Source organism: Thalassophryne amazonica, chromosome 19 (genome assembly GCF_902500255.1).
Source record: "Thalassophryne amazonica chromosome 19, fThaAma1.1, whole genome shotgun sequence".
In the NCBI taxonomy this organism is placed as follows: Eukaryota; Metazoa; Chordata; class Actinopteri; order Batrachoidiformes; family Batrachoididae; genus Thalassophryne; species Thalassophryne amazonica.
In genome coordinates this window covers 29,732,239-29,756,363 of record NC_047121.1, presented here as the reverse complement: position 1 = coordinate 29,756,363, position 24,125 = coordinate 29,732,239, and the positions used below count along the sequence as shown (strand labels likewise).

Genomic DNA, 24,125 nt, shown 5'->3' with positions numbered 1-24,125 from the left:
AAAAACCCACTTCAGTTTGCAGAGGATCATACTGTCATCAGTCAGCTGAAGGTTAAATGTAAAAATCACCAAAATAGTGTGTTCTTGTGAGTCAGATTATTTAAAATATTTGATATTAAGAACATTTAGAAAGCTTATGTTAGTGTGCATACAAGTACACTGCGTCTACACGCTAACAGTACAGCTGCATGCGTAACGGCTTTGTACGGAAGTGTGGCTGCACACATGACGTCATGCAGCAGCGTGGCTGCATGTGTAATGAATATGTGCTCGTATCAGGTTTTCAGCTTTAATGTGATGATAATCGCATTACAACCTGATGAACTCTTCCTTCACTAATATGTGTGTGTGTGTGTTTATTGGCCACAGCCGGAGGAGCTGCGTGACATCATCGAGAAAGCCCGGGAAATGGAACAGATCTGCGGACATCTGTTCGACGCCGTCATCGTTAACATGGACCATGATAAAGCCTATAACGAGCTGCTACGACTCATCAACAAACTGGACACTGAACCACAGTGGGTGCCCAGCTCCTGGCTGCGCTGAGAACATGCCCACAGCACGCGGTGTAGAGACTTAACGCCAACACCGAACCCGCCGCAGACTCAGCTACACACACAGCCATTGTTACACTGCATCATGTATTAACCAGGTGGCACTGAGGAAATAAACAAACTGTGAAAAAGCAGCAACTCTGAGCAAATGCTCAACTGATCCTGAATCAGATTGGCAACATTTAATTTGTGGGGTTTCTGTCTGAGACCAAAACATGGAGCTGAACAACTGTTATGCACGTTTGTTTGTTTCCTCTGCTGTTCTGAGAAACGCAGTGTGCAAATCTGACAACCCGTCATCATTTCAACAAACATGATTTAAAAACATTAACTTAAAATGATCAAAACTCAAACACCTGATGTTGTTTTTAATGTCAGTCTGAAGCTTGGCTTTGGTCCTGAGAACAAAACCTGTACCAATGAGAGTTCTGGAAATAAGTGTGAAATTCAGTGACACAAACAGTTTGTAACAGAAATACACAATCAGTCCAGATTGACATCCATGCTGAGCCGACACCGCCTTCTTCGCTACGAGCACTCGGATCACACATGACTGTGCATTAGTTGCTGACTCATGCTGCTGAGTCCGACCTGAAACTGCAGCCTTAGGACCTGGACCTTACTGACGCCCCTCTATTTTTATAGCAGCGTTACGAGCACGAACGAGTGTTCTCCTGAGGTCATCACCCCAATTATCTTTGAGATGGCAACATGCGACCGCTGTTACAGCGCCTGAAAGAAGAGACTCCGCCTCCGTGTTTCTATAGACATCAAATCAGGATCGAACAATTCCGCGTTCTTTATTCAAAAGATTTATTTTTCATTTTTAAAATGGAAACTAATCTCTAAAACGCATTAAACATAATGACGCATAGCATCTTCTGATAAATCAACTGTGTAAAAATGATTTATTGAACTGGGTTAGTACTATGAAATAGGAGTCGGCTGATTATCAGTGCTGATAATCAGTCGACTCCTACTATGCAAATTTTTTCAGATCATGTAGAAAATTTTTCACTGCATTTTAAAGATAATTTCACTTTTTTTTTTCTTTTTTCTTCAGTGGTTAAAGCGTTAGCGGTCGAGTGTTAGACTCTTGTTTAACATGTGTGAAGGATCCATTTTTCCACAGTCCGTAGTTCTAAGTAAACCTGCAGCATCATGTAGTTATTGATGCTTTCTTCCCATTCTATCAGCACTTACTGCACATGTTCTGGTGAAGTTTCTATTTTTATGCACTGCTGGTACTCATACTGTGAACTTCCACTGAAGATTCTAGGGAACAAAGTGTGGATATCCTCACATGACAACCTCTGTGAACAAACTGACCGCAGCCAAATTTTGACTGCTGCAGGGTCCATTTGAATATTTGGTGGAAAAACAAAGTCTGCCCATCTTGTCATTTTTCTTATGATATTGGACCAATCAAGCCGCAGATTACAAAGTAGAGAACTTAAAGCGCATGGTGGGTTTTTGGAACCCCGTCATTACTACAGCTGCCATGTTCATGTTTAGAATAATTTCCAAATAATATCTTAAAATGACAAAAACTGTAAAATCGTGATCCCCCCTCCCCCCTGACCATCATTTTTAAAACATCTAGGATGAAGCCTGAATTATTTTATGATTTGATGTCAAACACCAACAATATGTAGAAGCCAAGCCAAAAGTTTTTTTTTTTTTTTAACTAAAACTGGTGACCTGTAGGTGTGGTTGATGGTTTGATTCCCCCCTCCCCTCTTCATAACCTTCCACAAACATTTCGTTTTTATCTTATTTTTGTCAGATTTCCTGTTTAGTTGCGTTCCCGTCACTCTGCACCTTCCATGACCAGCGTTTCTCTGATTCATTTGTTTCCTTGGGTCTTATTGGTTAAACTGACGTGAGACTGCACACGTCTTTCCGCTTCCTTCATTGTGCCTGCTTGAACCAAAGTGACCTCTGACACGTCCGTGCGCTCACTCGGGCTTCGTACCGGTCGCTGCCATTGACACAGATTATCTCGTCCTCTGACCACATTTTAGAAGACCTGACCTCTGACCCTGACGGCGGTATGAGTGTTGCAGGTTTGCTTCTGGGTGTGTGCTCAGCGCCATGTGCTGAGTGTTGTGTGTGTGTGTGTGGGCGTGCACGTGTCTGTGACTGGATGAGACGGTGTGATGACAGTGAAGTATTATAATTATTACCTGCAGTAGCTCAGCACTATATCTCTGTTATCACTGTGTAGCGCTTTTATATATTTGTAATATTAAAAATAGATCTATCAAGTCCAAAATGCACCAGTTGCAGGCGTCACTCCCACTGTCCTGCCTGCCATTTGTCCAGCAGGAAGGATGGGCGGGGCTAAGTGGAAGTAACTGTATTGAATGTGAAGTTGATTGAAGCCGCTTGTTTATCTGGTGTCACCTCTTTTTTAAGAATATTCACAATGAATAAATAAATAGAAGATTGCTAGAAAATGTCTCCGCTTTCTTTTTTTTTTCTCTTAAAGCATTTTAGTCACAGTGAGATTAAAGTTGACTAGCCAGGAACATCCAAAATGTTTCATTAGTTGAATTTGATGCAGACTTTTAAGTTATTCCAGATTTTCATTCCAGGTTCCACAGTTTTAATTGCAAGTTATTTTTATTAATTTTTTTATTTTGTGGTGATGGAGTTTGATGATGCATTAAAATTTTTTCACGGTGGCCTGACTCATTCCTGTTTGAGGTACCACTTCTGTTGGGATTGAATACTTTCTCACTTCCTGTTAAAATGCAGAAATTTTAAAATGAATCTGTGCGGGGGTGCTGTTACTCTCTACATATTAATGAATAATATGGTATAAATGTCGTTAAAGCAGGATGTACAAAGATTGGCAGTGGAAAAACTAAGACATTTGTCAACTTCCATTATGTCATACAGTTGGATTTTGTTTTTCCTACTTGTTACATCGTACTGCAATGCTCATGCACAAATATTCAGTTTTATAATGTTCTGAAGTTTGAGGGTTTTTTTTTCCTGTCCCTTATGCTGCACAGAATAATTTTAGTCGTGCAAAAGTATTTCAAATATCTTTTGTTTTGTGGTTTTTAATCCAAACTGTTCCACTGATGATTGGGCCTCGTGCAGTAACTGCACACACTAACAAATTTGTTTGTATTGAGAGTTTTTGTGGCTTTGAACAAAGTCTGAGTGGTCCAGACATGTAGTATGATCTTGTGCAAATAGTCTCCTGTTATTTAAACCTATGTTTTAAGTAAATTACTGGTTATTTCAAGACTTGGAATCAGTTTTAGCTGTAAAATCTGACATAAATTGCCATAATTAACTGATTTAATTCTACAAGTGGAAGTGTACTGGTTAAAAGTTAAATTTTCTATAGAAGATAAAGTATTTCTTTTTGTCCCACAATTGGAAAATATGCTAAACTCAGTTGGGCACTCATTTGCACCTCTGAGATATCAGGAGCTTATACACAAAAAGTTAGAATTATTCCTAATTTCAAATCTCTGGAAATGTTTTTTCCCTGTGGATCCATTCTTCAGAATGAGTATCTTTGTCCAACACCATCTTCACCAAGCCGAAAGCTTTCTGCTGGTGACCACTAGGTGGCGGTGTTGTCTGTTAATTCAATCTGTGCTTTCTGAAGCGTGGACCACACAAACACTGCTTCACCAGCTGGAGATAAAAACTTTGCATTTTGTTTTTTTTGGGGGCTGAGAGGAAACCAAACCACACACACTGAGATGTTATCCTTATTTTGTCGACAGGTTTGATCAGCTTCATAGCTGGCGAGTGAGCCGTTTACTCACTGATCCAAAAACCCAAAACCCTTGTCTAAAGATGAAGGCAAATGTTCAACAGAAATAATCTTTGACAAATGCAAATCAACTGATAACATCCAGTGTGGGTGTGTGAAACTGCTGGATTTATTTCATGCCCACCAATAAGCACTACTCAATGTAGTATATCCAACAGCAGGCCCTACTACGAGGGCTAGGTTGTCTGCACTGATTCTTTGGAGTCTTGTTAATGTGTCACAACTGCTTCTGTGACAGAGACCAGCACGGTTGCTGTGCATATGGCAGTGAACTCCCTCGACGCTAAAGAATACTCTGGCCACTCAGGCCAGAGCCCAGGTTTTAGCGGACTGGTCAGAGCATCTACCTCCCACGTCGCACACTGTGAGTTCATGTCCCAAGGGAGTCAATCACAAAACTGCTAAATATCCTCTGAAAAATATATTACAGATTCATGTTTTTTAATACAGCTCCAAATGAAAACATGTTGCCCCAAGGTGCTTCACACTGGTGCGGTCTAACCTTACTTGAGGAAGAAACCTCAAGCAGACCAGACTCAGAGGGGTGACCCACTGCTTGGGCCATTTAAACAGTTATAAGAGTAGAAAAGTGTAAAGTCCATCTTAAGGCCAGGCCCAAGGTATAGAGTTGGATGAGAAGAGTCCTCAGAGTAATAGGCTATTCTTGACCAGAGTTGTAGTATGTAACATCAGCCACACCAGTCCTGTGTCCCCAGCTCCAGCAGTGGCTCTTCTGGCCATCGTCTGTTCCGTGATATGCTAGTATACTGTCCATCATGCAGTGCAGGTCACACCACATCCAGCCACTCAGCATGTGGCTCTCAAACACTTGTCAGTAGCAGTACCTCAGAAAGACAGAAAAAGAGCAGACTCAGTCAGAACTAACAGCACTGAGGGCATTGGTTTCAATAGCAGTAGAGAGGATATGAATGTGGTTGCTGGCAGCTAACCCTATGCTTCACTAACAAACCCAAAATTTTGGTATGAGACTGAGACCTAGTCTATTTTTAGTACCACCCTAAAGTGGCTATAATGACCTTGGAAGGAAAAGAACATCCACAGTCATTCTTTTGGCTGCTCCCTTTAGGGATCACCACAGCAGGGCATCAGTCCATCTTCTGTCACACCAACCACTTGCATGTCCTCCCTAAGCACATCCACAAATCTCCTTTGTGGACCCCTCATCCTCTCTGGTGGCTCCTTCTCCCTATATACTGTGGGTCCCTCCTCTGCACATGTCCAAACAATCTCAATCTCATCTCTCTGACCTGTGTTATCTCTCTGATATGTTCAATCCTAATCCTGTCTGTCCTGTCAGAGGATGGTAGTCCAGCGTCTATGCCACAGCACCATCTACTCTATACCATTTTTAGAGGCCAAAGTAACTGAACATATTCTGAACATATTAATACAAATCATTTTTAAAGCTATTTTCCTTCATGCAAGTCAGGGGATGGATGCATGGACATTCCACGTCACAAAGTATGACTGGGATTTGATTTACATCAGCAGGAAATATGAACACTGTGATAAAACTGTCTGGAGAAGGCAGTTCTTAAAAAAACTGAGTGTGCTGAAAGGACACTGGTGAGGAATGCCACCAAGACGAGGCGTTATAAGCTTTTGTTGCTAAAATGTGTAGATCAAAATCATTGTTTTGAATAAGTCATGTAACTGATGGGAAGACTGATATGGTTGAGGGTGGGGTCACGTGAGGTCATATTGGGAACATGCACACAGGTCCATGGTGTCATGACACTGATTGGCACCCTGTCAGACCTGGAGTTTTGTTGTATTTTGTTCTATATCATCAACATACAGGATGCCGAATATCAATACTTCATATTGATCCATAAGTCACACGTGTCCACTCCAGACGAGCACAGGATCAACCAACATTCACTAACAGCTTAAACTCTCCTATAAAGCTTCCCAAGTAACAGTCTCAAAATCTGCTCGTCGTCAACCTGACTTTTCGCAGGTGTGGTCTTTTGTCAGTTAAAAATTATTTACATCTTTGTGTTTGTTTGGTTTGTCTGCTGCCAACCTGCATGAAGAGCGAGGTGTCAACCTGAAGCAAGACGCTAAACACAACCTGTAACCGACGCGGGGTGGGGGAGAACAAATATCCATCATAACTTCTGTATATGAAAAACTCATAAGAACGTATACGCAAAGAAGCTAAAATTAAAACTAAACTTAATTTCTCTTCTTTTAAACCTTTTAGCACAACTCTAACTTTATTTAACGTAGGCCACGCAAATTAGCCTTATTTATCTTGTTCACTTTGCTACCTTTGGTTAGTTGGGCTGGGGTGGCAGTGACGTCAGTCTATAGCCAGTTCATGACGTGTAATTGGTTGATGCATTAAAAAAAAGCGGCAATATTGAGGGTTCCGGCAGCTGATTGGTCTGTCGGCCTGTCAGTCTTCCGTCTGTCTCTGAGCCGCAGTTAGGTTGATGGAGAGGAGTTCTACGGAGAGGTGGAGTTGACGAAGCAAACGACGGAAACAACTATTTGAATCCCGCTTTTCTCTTGCGTATACTTTCTCGTTCGTTCTATCTTTCTTTAGTTGGGGTATCGTTTACGGCAGTTCATCCGCTTTACGGTCCCAGTCGTGTATCCATGACAACGCGCACAACTGTCCTGCGAAGAAGTTTGGATCAAGTGTTGGTCGTACACGCGGAAAACAAAGTGGATGTTTCGCCGCTGAATTAACGGAACAGGGCCGGTGTTCGCACCTGGTTCTCTGTAAGTATCCGGAAGAGTTTGTGTCGGGGTTTTTTGTTTTAATCTTCTAAAGCTGTAGTTTAGGGGAGTGCGAGACAATAATGCGCGCGACAGAGTGAGCGCTCGCGCGGCGTGGGTCGATGCCTCGCGGAGGCTTTGTTTGGTGCTGTGCGGTGACCTGCCCCGATCCCGCTGTGGATATCGACTGATCGATAAGAGTCCAACATGGATGTGACTCTGTCCGAGTTACTCAACACGTTCATGGAGTCGCCGCTGGTGGTCTGGGTGAGTGCTTTTTTTTCTTTTTTCTTCTTTTTTTTTCTCCCACCTCCTACCGACATCTGCTCTGAGAGAAACTTTTACTGAATTAAACTACATGTTTTGACAGATTATTGGTGTTTCTGGAATTTATCAAAGCAAACAAAGTATTTTTGTTAGTTTGGCTTCAGTGATTAGCCCCCTCCTGTGTGTTGATCTTTGACCTCTGCTGGTCTTTATTGTTATCAATGGCGTGGTAGTGACATCACCAACCAACCAACCAATCAATCAATAAATGAACTAATCAAACGTTAAGGATTATTATGAGCAGTTAATCATTTAGGGTAAATTGTTTTGAAGTGAAGTAGAATCATTTAACAGTGTGCAGTAAACCCTTTTGTCTTTTACAAGTTTTTATTATTAGACATCAAACTCAAAATAAAAATAAATCTGTAAATTTAGAATTTTTTAATCTTGTTGGAAAAAACCCATTAACATCTAAAACTGGACTTTTTTTCTTCTTATTTTATGCCACATGTATATTCATGTTTGGCTCACTTTTCATTGCACCTGCAAGTCCTGCTGCACCTCTGCAGAAATGGCAAGTACAGCTCAAAACTATCTCTTGTGCAGTAAAACAAATGAGTTGAATTTCTTTGCTAATTTACTTTGCAGACTTTTTTTTGCGGGGGAATCAAAATGCGTGACGTTTTTCCAAACCCCTGCAAATGTTATGAATATTTGGGAAAAAATTGGGAGATGGGCTCCACATGCTATCCATATGGAATATGTATGCTACTTTCAATGCTACCGTCTCGTTTGCCTCAACTTGTAGTCTTTTCTCTGCTCTCCTGTCTGCCTCAGCTTGCATTTCTAGTCTAAGTCACAGAATTTGTGTCTCATTGCAGTTATTCAGTGCTTCAGTTGCACATTCCAGATAAAGCAAATTTGTCAAAATTTTAAATGAGACAATAGTAAGTAATATAAGTAAAATATCACGGTTTTACGGTTTTTTGACCGTTGGGTTTTTCTGTAATTATTGTATGGCTTTTGCCTTATAATATAAAGCACCTTGGGGCAACTGTTTGTTGTGATTTGGCGCTATATAAATAAAATTGATTTGATTTTAATCTTAGATTTAGCGCACATAGCAGACTGTCGTAAATTTCGAAATTGAATGCTAATTTCTAGTTTCACAGTTTATGGTCAAGTTAAGTGGAGCTTTTTGAAGAAGGTGTTTTTGGGTTGAGGCAAAAAGCCTTCCTGATATCTTTATCCTGAATAGTAGAGATATAGAGGAACATAATAAAACAAGTTTCACTGAAATCCATAGGGGTAGCACTGAGATATGGACAAATGAAAATTGCCAAATATCGTGTTCTTAACATAAAGAGCGCCACCTGTGCAAAAGCACACTAACTAGGCCACTGCCATTTATGCAAATTTGGAAAGAACTTGTCCCACTGTATCCAAATATGCATAAATGAGCAAGGCTTATTCAGGGTGCAGGCCCTGGGAGGGTCCCAGATGTAGCCCAAAATGTCAAAAGTTGTGACTTGAAGCGTCACCTATAGGCGGCGCCCTCAGTTAGCCTTGAAAAATAGAACGCTAAATGGGAGAACTCCATCCATACATTGATATACCATAAGAGCAATGAGGCTTACTGAGGGCGCACAAAGATATTCAAAGGTCAAAATCCACATTTTGACTATGTCACTGTTTTGGCCCCTTTAACCCCTACCCTAAAAAGGGCTGTAATTTTCCTCCTGAAGGGATTTTTGGATACAAAATGTAATTTTTGTCCGTTTGGACAATACATCTTCCCCTAAAAAAGAAACTTCAGTGGCCTACTGAAACATGATATATCACCTCCCATTTGAAAGTTACAGATTTCGGCTCTTAAGAGGTTTTACCTTGTCATGTGATGTTAATAATCCATTTGATCACTTTGGGTGAAGAGAGTTTCCCAGACAAGCTGCTGAGCTCCAAAATAGTGTGTGTGCAGTGGAGGCAGGACAGACCAATTTTTAGGGGCGGACCGTTCGGTCTATGACACCGTCTCTCCTCTACTGCAATTAAACCCATCACTCTTACTGTTAATGGCCCATTTGTTACCGTAGAGGCATGGCTATGTGGACTCACACAGAGCTTTGGCCTAGTTCACACATGCTGCAGGGAAATGGTCCTGCGTTCCAGAGCCATTATTCCTCACATTGTGTGACGTGAATAAGTTCCAAAAGTTGACTTAATTTTCAAGGCATTAAGGATGAAATGCTTCAGGAATTGGTGCTTCAGTGTCTGTTTCCTCGATCAGGTCATCAGTAGGGATGGGTATTGATAAGATTTTTTTTTTATATCGATCTGATTCCCTTATTGAAACCTCTTGTGAATTTTCTGTGTACTAAATGTAGACTTTACAGGTTTTCAATGTCAGCAACATTTTTTGAGTCTTAAAGTAAATAAATATGAAATTGGTCACTGGACCCTTAAACTGTGGACATAATAAACTCTACATGGTGGATCCTTGATCTCTGGATAGAAATAGAAATAAACAAAATCTGTAGTTTTTGTCAAAAGTACTTCTTTTCAGACATTATTGGGATGAATATCTTTCCATACCTATGACCTGAGCTCTTGTAGCTGGCTGTGCTGCACGTCAGGGTGTAATTCATAAAGAATGCAGGACGTCTCATTTTGGGAGGAAAAAAATGTTTTAGTCAGTTGTAGTTTGTCTGTATCACAGTGTTTGGAAAGAGGTGTCATTTTATTTAAAACAGCAATTCCTTTTGAAGTTATTAAATTCGACTGGACTCTGTCTTGGCAGAGAGTGGCGCAGCGTTTGGAGCTGTGCCAACGGAACGGAGGATGATTCTCTTTTCTTGACTGCAACAAGACAAGAGTCCCAGTTCGTGACTTTAATCCATACAAAAGTGACTCAGTCATGATTGACATATTTTAATGGCTTTGAGAGGGGTTAAGAAGCGGACTTGCCGCTTCTGAAGAACAGCGAATCAAAGAACCAACAAGCCAGTGGAATCCTTCTGAAGAACAGCGACTCAAAGAACCAACAAGCCAGTGGATCGAAGCATTGCTTCATTGGTTCACGCTTCAAAGTGGAATTGCGCTGCAGAAATGGCTGATTACAGAGCCGCTGCAGGGTCTGTAATCAACGTAGAGAAATAATCATTTTCCAGACAAACACCCTCAAAAACAGTGGCTGCTCTGAAAGACCGATAAGGGAATCGTTAAGCAAAAAGGCTATTGATATTGGTGGGTTGAATCATTTCTTAATGACACCTGAAAAGTACCGGTTCTCGATACCCAACCCTAGTCATCAGCGATTATCTGATGTGAAACTTATTATTATAAAACCATAACTTATAAAACCATAACAAACTTTACTCATGGGTTTTTCAGTGACTCATGATTCAACTTGTCAGTGGTGTGTCTTGAAACCTATGATGACCGTTAACATCACCCCTGGTCTTAAAGGGAAAAAATGCATACATGCTGCACTCAGCCAGAATGTTTCACCTTCCTGGAGAGTTTTATTATCAGAAATTTTCACATCTGTAGATGACCTTAATGAACTTTTATGCTTTTATATGTTGTTGTCTGTTTTCCCAACATAATCATGTGTCCTTTGGATAAATACCTTTCAAACCCGCAAGTCAAGATTGTTTTGGATTCCGTTAAATCAGACATTACAAAATCTGAATAGAGCAGGCTGTCTGCAAAAAAAACAACAGAAACTCTGCCTATGCTTAAAGGAAATGAGTGAGGGAAGCCAGCAAGACACCAATACAATGAACAGTCTCTTTGTTACTCCACTCCAGTTTAAGCCAGTGGAGGTTGTGACTCTTCTGGGTTGTTGTGGAGTCTTTTGGCTAAGGCTGGATGGTGTGACCTAAAATTTATATGGCCGTATAATTTGAAGCACGAACTGTAACGGTATATATCATGGTACATTAATTTTTCTTAAAATTTCTAAATAAATGTTTGAAGTGGAAAGCACTGGTCTGGGAACTACACAGCCTGTACTCTTTACTGTGTTACCACAACATTTTTTTATGACTTAATACAGAGGTATTTTGAACCCATTTTCTTTGTGCAGATCCACAGTAAAGACAAAAAATATTAATCATTTCCCCAAGTAACTTTTAATCTGTGAAAAACACTTTTGTTAAATATAATAATAATAATAATAATAAAAAATCAAGCTGGACAATAAAATGAAAAACTAAAACTGACGTTTTTTGCAGGCCAATTATTTTTTTCTATTAATTTCTGCAACAATTTATCTAATGTCAATCTTTTGCATTCCTCATACTTAACATTTTGCGATTTGAGGTGATAGAAATGATTGCAAAAACTGTTGCTGGCCAGTTTGAAGTTGATCATTTTCTGTTCACTGTCTGACTTCTTAAATCTGAACCCTGTCCATACTACAGATGTTCCACCGGTCTTCCTTCATGCGCACCACTTTATGCCATTTTTTTTTTTTTTTTTTGTCATTGTCAAACAAAGCAACACGAGTTCTCACTTTTCCCACTGATTTGCTAGTGCAGGCTGATGATGACAAAGCGTGCTCTACTGGTGAGCCAGTATCATCGAAATCCATATAGTAGAGCAAAATGATAACAAATATGACTTTGTAACATCTACCAGTAGTTGTGGCTTCCCTCACTTGTCTCCTTTATGTGTGACTAGTTTTTGTAGACCTTCTGCTTTGGTTAGATCCATTGCACAATGCCGTGCCAAACTCTTTCCATTTCTTATATTTAAATTAAATAATGTAAACATGGTGAGGACTTTCGCAATTCTTTATTGTATTTTTACACAATATGCATCATGTACTACTAGTGATTTATTACACAACGGAATTTCAATAAATCTTTTTGTGATGAAGACTGATTTTAATTTGATGTTGTGACAATTCTCCATGAGCACTACATTAAATTCACGGTGATGTCAAATATTTTCAGATCATTTGAGAATCTGGAACAAAAAAGGGATTGTGTGTTTTTTGCTTGATAAATTACTTTGTGTATGCTTGCAGGACATGAAGCAGAACTGAAGTTGAATTAATCTGTTTTATGTTGCTAACAACAAAGCACAGATGAAGCTAACGGGATTATCCAGAACATGTTAGATGTTTAACAAACAGAGGCGTGAAAAAGCAAACAGATTTTTGCTGAACCTCAGGATACTCATTTCTCAGCTGCTGTCTTTGATTGTTTCGTTGGGTTCCCAGATTTCTGATTAAATTTGGATTGCTTCAGCTAGAACTCTGTAGGACATTTAGTTATGTTTGGCATCTCCAGCCACAGAACCACCTGGTGAAAAGTCCGATTGTTTGGTAAATTTGATAATGTGTGACTCACCATATTGTAGTGTATTGAATACAATGAAGATGTTTGACCAACGTAGATGATGGCTGCATTGAAAAATTAATGTATGACCTTTTCTTTGGAAGCACACACTGACCCAAGTAAATTTTAAATTTAGTGGGCCAGACTGGCTCAAAGTTTAAGAAACATTGTCAAAACCTTGAGTCACCTTTAATGAACGCTGATATTAGCTGATTTTAACTGTGGTTTGGGAGTCTTTTTTTTAAACTTTCTGCTGCTCAGCGCTGGCTGCTGGTCCAGGATATTAGAGCCAGCAGAACATAAACAGGTTATTAGCCTTGCGGTGCTTCCTGTTTCTCTGACCTCGTGTCCTGTTAACATGACCAGCAACCAAACAATTTTTCCTGTTGACACAATAACAGAACATGACCTGACCGCGTAATAGAATGACCACAACTTTCACCTGACTAGTTTTAACAAAATGTTTCACAAAATTTCTTCACCAGTTGTGTTTTCTGTTATGGGTCGACCAGCACAGCATTCTCCTGTCTGTAGTTGTGTGGGGATATTGTGCGGCCTGAAACAAGGTCCAGTAGATACAGATGGTAGAAGAACAAGTGCCACGTTAGAACCAGACTTCGGGGCCCAACACAGGTGCAAAAATTAACTCTGTATGAATGTGCTTATGTTTGTTGTAAAGATGTATGTATATGACATTTTTATTTATGCAGACTTTTTGTTTCTGTTTTCAGAAGCCATCATGCTATAATTATATCCTATATTAGTTATGTAGCCATTGCAGAACACATTTATTTTTAAATTTGCTGCTGTAGTAGTTTTGTAGCTCCGTTTTCCTTCATGCTTATAAATGTTAAAGGAGTTTAGCACTTGTTATGTGGATCTTGGGAAATCAGACTCAGTATAATGTGTGACGTATATGCAAAATATCAGTCCCCTGCCTTTTAAAGGTTGTTGCAGTCAAATTTTTTTTTGAAGAAAGTCTAGGCCCTTTCCATGCTCTTGAGTCCATGTTTACAGTCATAGTCCAAGATACTCACCGTAAATAATTTGAAGGACTTTGCACAAGTAGTTTCTTAGATAATAGAGTTTTAAAATGGACCCTCAAAAATGATGCGGGGGGGGGGGAAGAAAAATCTATACAGACATGAAATTTTGCAGTCTTCCTGTTAGGCTCTATGCATGACATAGCTAACTGTTCCTTTTGCCTGTAGGTGCGGACGTTGGGTCCATTGGGTTGCAGTGATAGCGTGGGCTCAGAAGAGCGGGTCAACATGTTCATGGAGCTGGTGGATGGCCTCTTTCTGCACAAGATCATGACACACATGTAGGTAGAAGCACAGAGTAGTGAAGTTCTGCTGTGCGAGTCAGCCAAAAGTGTGTGTGTGCGCGCGCGCGTAGGGTATCCTGTGTGTGTCTGTGTAAAGTGTTTGTAAAACCACATCCTGGCTTCTGACTGGTTTCAGATTGTAGACGTCACAGCCAGATAAGCTTCTGAACTTGACAGTAAAAAGTTCCAAAAAAAAAGAAAGAAACAGCTACAGTGTATCTGGAAACTATTCACAGTACTTCAGTTTTTCAGCATTTTGTTATATTACAGCCATATTCCAAAATGGATGAATTTTTTTTAACGTTCTACTCACAACTCCCCATAATGATATGAAAAAAGCTTTTTTTGTTTTTTATCTCCTTACATTTCTGCATTCATTTTTCCCTCAATCCTAACTAGTGTCCCAGTTCCTGCCACTGAAAAACATCCCCACAGCATGATGCTGCCACCACCATGCTTCACTGTAGGGATGGTGCGTGGTTTCCTCCAAACATGACACCTGGCATTCACGCCAAAGAGTTCAAATGTTGTCTCATCAGAACAGAGAATTTTGTTTCTGATGGTCTGAGAGTCCTTCAGGTGCCTTTTGGCAAACCCCAAGTGGGCTGTCATGTGCCTTTTACTAAGGAGTGGCTGTGTTGTGCTGGTCAACCAATTATAAGCGCTGATGGTCAATAGCTTGAGCTTCATAGCAAAGGCCATGAATACTTATGTACATGTGATTTCTTATTAGTTGTTTATTTTTAATAAATTTGCAACAAAAAAAAACTTTTTTCATGTCGCCATTATGGGTGTTGTGAGTAGAATTTTGAGAGGAAAAAAAAAAATGTATGTATGAATAAGGCTGTAAGTGAAGTGCTGTGAATATGTTCCGGATGCACTGTACATGTGGAAAATTGTTGCACAACTTAAACACTTTCCAACGTTGTTTGTTGCTGCAGATCATCTTGATAGTGCCAGGATGTCACAGTAATGTACTAAAAGAGCAAACTGGCCAACTGACTATTGCTTAGAAGATAGAAGTCTACCAGAATAAAAATCTGTGTGATTTATTCTTTGTTTTGATGTGGCCGACACCAGTGCAGTGTATGTGGTAGCATTCAACCATCCAGCACGGTGGATAGTTCTTCTGTTACTCTCATTACAGGGGCTCATTTTGAAAGGGATTGTACATTTCTACTCGAGAGATGCTACTAAACTTAGCATCTGATTCTCAGGGTTTAAAGTTCTCTGTCACTACGATGGAGTTCCATCAATTGGGCTGATTAAAGGCAGGTTTGGCTCTGAAGTCGTCCTGATGAAAAGTCAAGGCTGGACGCAAGATATAAAATTTCCCATGTTCAAAAACCGATCTTTAGAATAACGTCTCTGTTTTTGTTTTGTTTCGTCCTCCTGGCAGCGAGTCCCTGTCTGTTCCTCTTTGTCCTGTCTACACTCTGGGGGAGGGGGGTGGTGTGTTACATTGCAGTTACGACCAACACATTTAGCAAAGAGCAGAATTTTACAGACATATTTTTAAAGTTTTCTCTGAGTGTCTCTGAGTGTCCTTGCTGTGGTTAAACTAAAAACATAGCTGCAGACTGGTGACACATTAACAACTAACTTTTTCCCCCCAAAAATATGCCTAATATCTCTTTCTGAGGACAACATAACGTAAAATATGCTCATCGCAGTCATGAGAGAACTTTGTGAGGAGCTCTGCGGTACTGGGGAGGTGATGGCCTAGTGGTTAAGCATTGGGCTTGAGACTAGAGGATCCTCTGTTCAGATCCCAGCCTGACCGTAAAATCACTTAGGGCCCTTGGGCAAGGTCCTTAATCCCCTAATTTCTCACGGTATGTAGTGAGTACCTTGTATGGCAGCACCCTCACATCAGGGTGAATGTGAGGCATTAGTGTGTAAAGTGGCTGCATTCATGATAAACATGCACGAGCACTAAGTTTTCTCACAGTGGAGAGCGGCTGCTGCTTTTACTGTGACTGCATCAAAATCAACAGTTGTCACTTAAAAATGAGTTGTCATAACACAACATCACACTTATGGAAACTTTACAGTTAATCTGTGGCTCCATTATTAATGTTGGCAGATACATTCCAGTCAAGCGCACACTGGGATGTTTTCCTCAAAGCTACGTAAATGCTGTTGGAAACACTCGGAAATGTTATGATTTCGGTGCAGCATGTCCAATAAAACATAGAATGGAAATAATGCACGCCACTATCCAGCACCAAAATCTCAGTGTGAAAGTGTGTCTCGGTACCTCAAGAATTTTGTTTTCCATTTTACCCTTTTCTTCACAAAGGTCTCCCTGTTCACAGTCACAGTGGCCGCAGCATTGTTGTTAGCGTCCGATCTGGTCGATCCCGCAGCAGACTGTCGTATCGAATCTGATGTGCCTCGGCCTCCATGAGTCTTGGTGCCACCATGCCTTGCTCCCGGGATGGACTGGCGGTCGCAGCGCCCGCACATTGGGATGTCTTTCTGCCTGCTACTCCTTGGCTACACAAGCTGTGTTCACCACCTAGACAAAACAAAAAATGCAGAGATCATCCTCTGATCATCGGGCTTCCTGTCACGCTTGCGTTTTGTCATGATTTATGTCATCTGGATGTAAAATAAAGAGCTGAAGTTGTTTATGTGAAATTTCCCCACAAAAATGGGTTTGCGTGCAGTCAGATTCTAAGCAAGTCTAAAACATTGCAAGATGATGCCACAGTATGACGACGCTTCGTTGTTATTCCATTGTCTGGAGAGCCCTAGTTTCTTTAAAAAGGTAGATGGTGAGCAGTTTATGATTTGGCTGTGGAAAAAAATTCAGTGAGAAGATATTATTATTATTATTTTGCTTTAATCTCTGGATTCCACACCTGTGCTTTACGCTTCAGTGAAGCACTGAACTGTCAGTGTGATTGATTTGTGTAATTCAGGGTGTTTTTGTAGGACGAAATGTCAGAAGTGAGCTGATTTTGGTTTTATTGTTAGAAAGTGTGTGATTTGGATGCAGTGTAGCCAACCGCAGTGAACTGGACCACCCTTTTTAATTGTGGGGGATTACACTCCTTCACCCACGCCTTCCAAGCCCATACATCTGACTCATAATATGGCTCCACAAGCTGCTGCAAACCACCGGATAATGAGGACGTGTGATGGGAGGCGTTATCCAGCCCACCTAAAATCATATTTATTCAGATTCATTAATTCTCACATTTCTGAGTGCAGGATTAGTCATAAAATTCTGTTCTTTTATTATAATAATTAAAAATAATTCTAATATGTTAACATTTGTTCAAAATAAAAATTAGGATTAGTCTAACTTGGGAAATTAGGATCAGTGTAATGTGGGATAGTTGTGTATATACTAAAGAAATAATGTTTGTATGAAATGGTATCTACTTAATTCAATGTACCCCCCCCCCCCCCCCCAAAAAAAATAAAAATAAATAAATCAATAAATAGAAGCTTTGCTTGCTAATCACCCTGGCCACATGTTCATGTTTCTGTTAATTGTCTTCAGATACTATGATAATCATGCCATTGTTCTCGTCACACTGAATGGCAGCACTGACTGCAGGAGGTATTTAGGACGCTACACCAGGGGAAATTGGGTTATGGCTGAGGAGGATGCAGTGAGAAAGGACTAGACGTGATGAACAATTTGAAGAGACAGTTGCTAAAGCAGTCAGTCACACAGCCAGTCAGCTGATTGGACTGACTGTTAAATAAATCTCTCCTTTTTGCCAGAATACCGAGTGAAAATTGATCAGTGCAAATAATAGAAAGTGAGAACAAAGTAATTGAATACATGTGATAAATCTGCTCTGATATGATGTCATGGAAGTTGGTTAAAATGACTGTTTTAAAGGCAGCAGTAATATTATAATCTTTATTATATATGTCAGATTTAAAAATATTTAAATTTTTTCCATGTTTTTTTTTCACAAAAGGAATGTATTAACTCATTAACATGTTTATGCTCAGGTGGGATTTTAACTTTATTTTCGATACTAAATAAATTCTATACACAGAGCTGCTAATTTCAGGAGCTACTCAGGTGTGCTGCAGTGTGCTAAGAAAGGTGGCGTGACAAATGATGCCATGAAAGCAAAGTGCCTCCAAGATCATGTAGTTTTATATTTGAAAATACAGCATATATCTATGAATAAATATATTCAGTTTTTTTTTTTCATTAGTCTTTTGAAATGTAACAGTTGTTGGATCTAGTTTTTGTTTTTGCATGTTCATAATTGGCTGGAGATTTGATTTGATATATATATATATATATATATATATATATATTATTCTTTTTTTTTAATCTTTTGTAAGAGCCACAACTTGATGTGTATGTATCTCTATCTCTGTCTCTATGTATCTCTATCTATCTCTGTGTCTCTATCTGTCTCTATGTGTCTCTATCTGTCTCTGTGTATCTCTGTCTGTCTCTGTGTCTCTATCTGTCTCTGTGTCTCTATCTATCTCTCTGTCTCTATACATCTTTATTTAAAATCTCTATATGTATCTGTATATATCTCTACGTCTGTATATCTCTATCTCTTTGTCTCTACATGTATATCTCTATCTCTATATAGCTCTATCTCTATATCTCTGTCTCTACATATGTATCTCTGTATATCTCTATCTCTATATAGCTCTATCTCTATATCTCTGTCTCTACATATGTATCTCTGTATATCTCTATCTCTATATAGCTCTATCTCTATATCTCTGTCTCTACATATGTATCTCTGTATATCTCTATCTCTATCTACCTCTATGTATCTCTATCGCTATCTCTCTATCTATTGCTATATCTATCACTATCTACCTCTATGTATCTCAGTCTACCTCTCTATCTCTATATCTGTCTCTATATAGCTATATCTATCTATCTCTGTTCTATCTATCTCTGTATATCTCTATCTCTATATAGCTATATCTACCTCTCTCTATATATCGCCATCTCTATATATATCTCTATATCTATCTAGCTAGCTATCTCAGTTTAAATGCTGCTGCTTATGTGTTTTTCCCCTCAGTGATCCCATGCCAACTCATCAGAGGCTGAACAAGAACGTAAACAATGATGTGTCACTGCGCCTGTACAACCTGACCATTCTCATCAGACACATCAGGACGTACTACCAGGTACACACACAGCTGTGGAAAGGTATCATATATAACAGGTTTAATAAGTACCAGTATCTGGTATGTACACTAGAGGTTATCATTTTTTTGGTGGGGGTAAAGTAGTTCTTAAATTGGCCATTACTTTTGAATGTCTGACCCCCAAATCAATAGGTGTGATTATTGACCGCACTGTGGTCTGTGCGTGCCAAATTAAAGTGAAGATTTTTGTTTTCTTCAATTAGATGCTGTGTTTTAACATGTGGGTCACAGCTCTACTTTTCCTTTGTTCCTTTGGCTGCTGATTATTCTTCTTATGGATGTAGTATTTGAATAAATTAATTTTCATGTGAATGCAGAATTAGGAGTGTGACTATACGAAACAATAGTTTAAACCCTTTAGCATTTTCAAATGTTTTACCTAATCATTTTGTCACTCCAATTCCACTTGGTGTTTGAATTATCATATGCATTAAAAGTTCTATCGTTCTGTTGTAACTATGGCCTGTATATATACTGGACAAAGCCTGCGTGAGGTCAAGTTTTCTTTAAAGATTTGGAACAGCCAACATGAAGCGCGTATCTGGGCATCACCATGTTAGCAGCAACAGCAGCACTGATTCTGGGTACATCACAATGAACTCTTTAATGCTTAAAGAGGTTTAGTGTGGGTGGCTCAGTGTGTGACCAAAGAAGCCTATACATGCCCCACACCTTGAGTCAAAAATAGCTAAGCTAACAGGCTAACCTCTCTGGGTGTTTATTAAATTATATTTGTGTGGAAGGCTCAGCCTAGACACCAATGCATACTTGTTCTGCTGTCCCTCGACTGAGTGATGACTGAAGACACAGCATAGCAACACAGCGTGTTCTGAGAAGTTGAGATTTTTCAAAATAAAGTGTATTTCAAAATTAAGCACTCTGAGACAGCTTTTCACCTCAACAAGAACTTTTGTCCAATTTTAATATTATGAGATCTCATCGCACCCCAAGGTAGATGTAAAATGGCTGACACCTGGCCAAGTTTGGCACCATAATGGGATGACTTGAATCTTTGTGCACCTCTGCTGATTTCCCTGAAGTCCCAGTTGCACTGAGATGAGACTGTTGGTGATTTAGGAGAGATGCCAACAGTCTCTTTTGCAGTCCACTCAAGAATACGGTTGTGGACCTTGTGGAAAAATAGAAGTTGCGGTCATGTATGTGTTTTTGTGAAAGACATTGATGCACACACGTGTAACATTGTTGGAGGACAGCTATGTGTATGTGGCACAGATTTTTAAGACTGTCTTCCTTGTTGCTGTCATTCCCACGGGAGCTGTCCATAGTACTGAACTGTGGTGCTTTTTATGGGGAAGTGAGCAAAATCCTCAGTAATTTGACATCTGAATGCGAAGGGTGCGCATACATTTTGGGTGTGATGCGTGAAAGCCACTGCCTCTTTGGCATAATCGTGCACTCAGAATGGTCCAAGTGCAGATGTAAAACATCTAACCACACTTGTTTGTTTGTGTGTTTATATATATATATATATATATATATATATATATATATATATATATATATATATATATATATATATATATATATATATATATATATATATATATATATATGACAGGTTGTCTTGTCATGCATGCAATATGATTTCATTAATTTTCTGCTGCTTATCCGGATCTGCTTTGTGGTGACAGTAGACCAGGCAGCTCCATCACACTTCCCTATCCTTGGTCAAGTCCTGTAACTCTTCCCAGAGGACTCCTGAGGCATTCCCAAGCCAGCTGGGAGATAGAATCTGTCTAGTGTGTCCTGGGTCTTCCCCTGGGACTTCTTACAGTTGGACTTGCCTGGAAGACCTCCCTAGGGAAGTGACCACGGGGTATCCTCCCCAGATACCTGAAACCACCTCGGCTGGCTCCTTTCATTGTGAAGAAGCAGCAGCTCTACTCTGATATGCGAGCTTCTCACTCTGTACCAGAGTGTCAGCATAGATACCTGACTGAGGAATCTCTTTTTGCTCCACTTGTATCCAGGACCTTATTCTTTCAGTCACTACTCAAAGTTACCATATTGATAAATACCTCATTTATTCAGTAGGGACGGGCTTCATATGGGGAGATGGCGTGAAATCCTAATTATTTTGCACCACAAACTGTGTGCATCCAGTCTGCACCTTTGACCTTCTGTAAAACGATCAAAAATAGGCCACAGCTCTGAGTGCGGATTAAAAATAAATCTATAAAAAAATAATCTAAACATATCTTTTTTTTTGTATGTATGATGTTGGAATCACAGCTCTTCTTCTTAAGAATGCTTTCCAAAGTTCAGCACTGGAGCTGCATGTCTCTTTTTATTTTTACACTCACCTTACAAATCAATGTTTACTCTTTCTCCAACATCACTGCGTCATAGTTATCGTGTGTCTAATGAGGTTTCTGTTGTAGTGCTGACATTTACAGCGCAAGCCAGTGTCGCAGAGTGAACGGTCTGCTCCTAAAAATCGGTCCGCATTTTGCATCTATGCATGCGTCATTTCGGACCACTGCAGCACGTCTGAGACGGAGTCTTTTCACCCAAAGCAATCAAATGGATTAAAGGTAAAACCTCTTAAATCATTCTAAAGTCAGTTTTAAGCAGAAACAAGGGCGTTTTAAGCAGAAACTCAGCGAAATTCTGTGCCGCTTTGAAACAACCAACGCGCAGTGACCGCATTTAGCTAGCAGCTCATTTAGCCGCGGCGCTCAGATTGCTTCCGCTGCCTTTTATGATGAAATGCTGAATTCATGTGGAAATGATTGTTGTACAAAAACTTCAGATATCTGTCTTGAAATGGATGATGACTGGAGTACAGTTTGAAACAGAAACGAGGTGTTAATCCGTGAACTGTGTCAACTGTGTCATGTCTTTCTTTGCTAATAAAATTTTAACTATTAGAGAAAAAAATACTCATAGCCATCCCAAAGACATATTGTTATCTTTGGCTGCTTTCAGTAATGCTGGTATTTGGTTAGACTCTTTCTCTCCGATTGTTCTGAGTTATTTTCATTAGTTACTTCCTCCAAAGCATCAACATGTCTATTAGACCCCATTCCTACCAGGCTGCTCAAGGAAGCCCTACCATTAATTAATGCTTCGATCTTAAAGGAGACCTGCACTGAAATAAATGTGGTCAGATTTCAGAAGAGAAATAGCTGATATGTATTTATAAGACCCTTGTGAATGCAGTTAAGTAAATCTGTAAGCCCAAATTTGTAATTCAGCGGAGAAATATTCGTTTAAAAATGACAAATTTGCAGCTAACATTTAGCCCTCTGTGAAAACAGTTTGTACATCCGGATCATTTCCATGACGTAGGTGACAAGACGACGCGTTCCCGCCTTCAGTCCGATCCTGCATTGAAATTGATTTTATCTCTTAGTAATGTTACTGTTATACACATCCTGGTTTCAACATCCAAAAGTAAGCTGCAATGAATGTGAGATACAGCTCTGCTTGCTCAGATCCGGGGATCAGATCAGCGGCGGCATCGACAGCGGATGACATTATTCCCCGACGCCTCGCTCTCACTGCCCCCGATACGCTTACCGAGTGCATGCGCTCGTTAAATGCCTCCGCGGCACTCACACCCCCATGTCTGCTGTGCAGCCAGCACCACCTCTCTGTCTACTGAATGGAGTTGCAGCCAACCTGGCACAAGTCGAGACTACGCTCGCTGTTTTAATGCAGTGCGCGCGGTGATACCTGTTGCTGCAAGGACAGACTTCTTGCTGCAAAATCCGCAGCGCCACACGTCTCGGTAATCGGAGCCGCAGAGCTCCGTGGCCGCTGAGAGAGGTTTATATATTTTTAATGACTTGAATTCTTTGCGGGTCTCGCCTCCGTAGCCCGCGACGGTACACCGCAGGTGAAAGACAGTAGATTTTCAATGCGACACCACTCAATCAAACGGGCGTATGAAAAAGTCCACAAAAATAATTTTCAAGCACAAATAAAAGAAATGTGTACTCATCAAGCATACTGCAAGACAATATGAAGTTTTAAAAAGTAGATCCTTCTGTATAAAGACAAGAAAAAGGTGCAGATGCAAACTGACGTAAATCCACAAATTACAGTTGGTGCGCGCAATGCATGCTGGGATAGGGTCTTGTCCCTGACGTCTCGGCAGCTTCCATGATGAGAGGGACAATTTGCGGAGGGCTAAATGTTAGCTGTAAATTTGTCATTTTCAAATGAAGATTTCTCTGTTGAATGACAGATCTGGGCATGCAGATTTACTTTACTACATTCAGAAGGATCTTATGTGTAAATATGTCATTTTTTGGTCCAAAGATCTGACTGCATTTATTTCAATGCAGGTCTACTTTAAATATGATCAAGCTATCTTTATTAGTTGGCTATGTACCACAGGCTTTTAAGGTGGCAGTAATTAAACCATTACTTAAAAAGCCATCACTTGACCCAGCTATCTTAGCTAATTATAAGCCAATCTCCAACCCTCCTTTTCTCTCAAAAATTCTTGAAAGGGTAGTTGTAAAACAGCTAACTGATCATCTGCAGAGGAATGGTCTATTTGAAGAGTTTCAGTCAGGTTTTAGAATTCATCATAGTACAGAAACAGCATTAGTGACGGTTACTAATGATCTTCTTATGGCCTTAGACAGTGGACTTATCTCTGTGCTTGTCCTGTTAGACCTCAGTGCTGCTTTTGATACTGTTGACCATAAAATTTTATTACAGAGATTAGAGCATGCCATAGGTATTAAAGGCACTGCGCTGCGGTGGTTTGAATCATATTTATCTAATAGATTACAATTTGTTCATGTAAATGGGGAGTCTTCTTCACAGACTAAGGTTAATTATGGAGTTCCACAAGGTTCTGTGCTAGGACCAATTTTATTCACTTTATACATGCTTCCCTTAGGCAGTATTATTAGAAAGCATTGCTTAAATTTTCATTGTTA

General features: G+C 39.9%; 2 protein-coding genes and 1 long non-coding RNA gene across 7 annotated transcripts in view; 2 read left to right on the top strand and 1 right to left on the bottom strand.

The window, feature by feature from the left end:
* LOC117501219 (MAGUK p55 subfamily member 5-A-like) overlaps positions 1-873 on the top strand; it is a 37,142-nt gene extending 36,269 nt beyond the window's left edge. Inside the window, exon 17 of the mRNA XM_034160079.1 lies at positions 370-873. Coding sequence (XP_034015970.1) covers positions 370-546 — 177 coding nt within the window. The 3' untranslated portion in view covers positions 547-873. The remainder of the gene's footprint in view (positions 1-369) is intronic.
* Positions 810-19,120, bottom strand: LOC117501220. Its single transcript, XR_004557970.1, has 3 exons — positions 19,108-19,120; positions 18,859-18,861; positions 810-901 (listed from the first exon to the last, which is right to left on the bottom strand). It is a non-coding gene; the product is annotated as an uncharacterized LOC117501220 (long non-coding RNA).
* ccdc88c (coiled-coil domain containing 88C) overlaps positions 6,832-24,125 on the top strand; it is a 112,581-nt gene continuing 95,287 nt past the window's right edge. For 4 of the 5 annotated variants that reach the window (XM_034160076.1, XM_034160077.1, XM_034160073.1 and 1 more), the window contains exons 1-3: positions 6,832-7,371; positions 13,928-14,040; positions 19,077-19,185. In XM_034160076.1, the coding sequence (XP_034015967.1) occupies positions 7,312-7,371; positions 13,928-14,040; positions 19,077-19,185 (282 nt within the window). In that variant the 5' untranslated portion in view covers positions 6,832-7,311. The remainder of the gene's footprint in view (positions 7,372-13,927; positions 14,041-19,076; positions 19,186-24,125) is intronic. The other variant, XM_034160074.1, reaches the window with a different exon arrangement.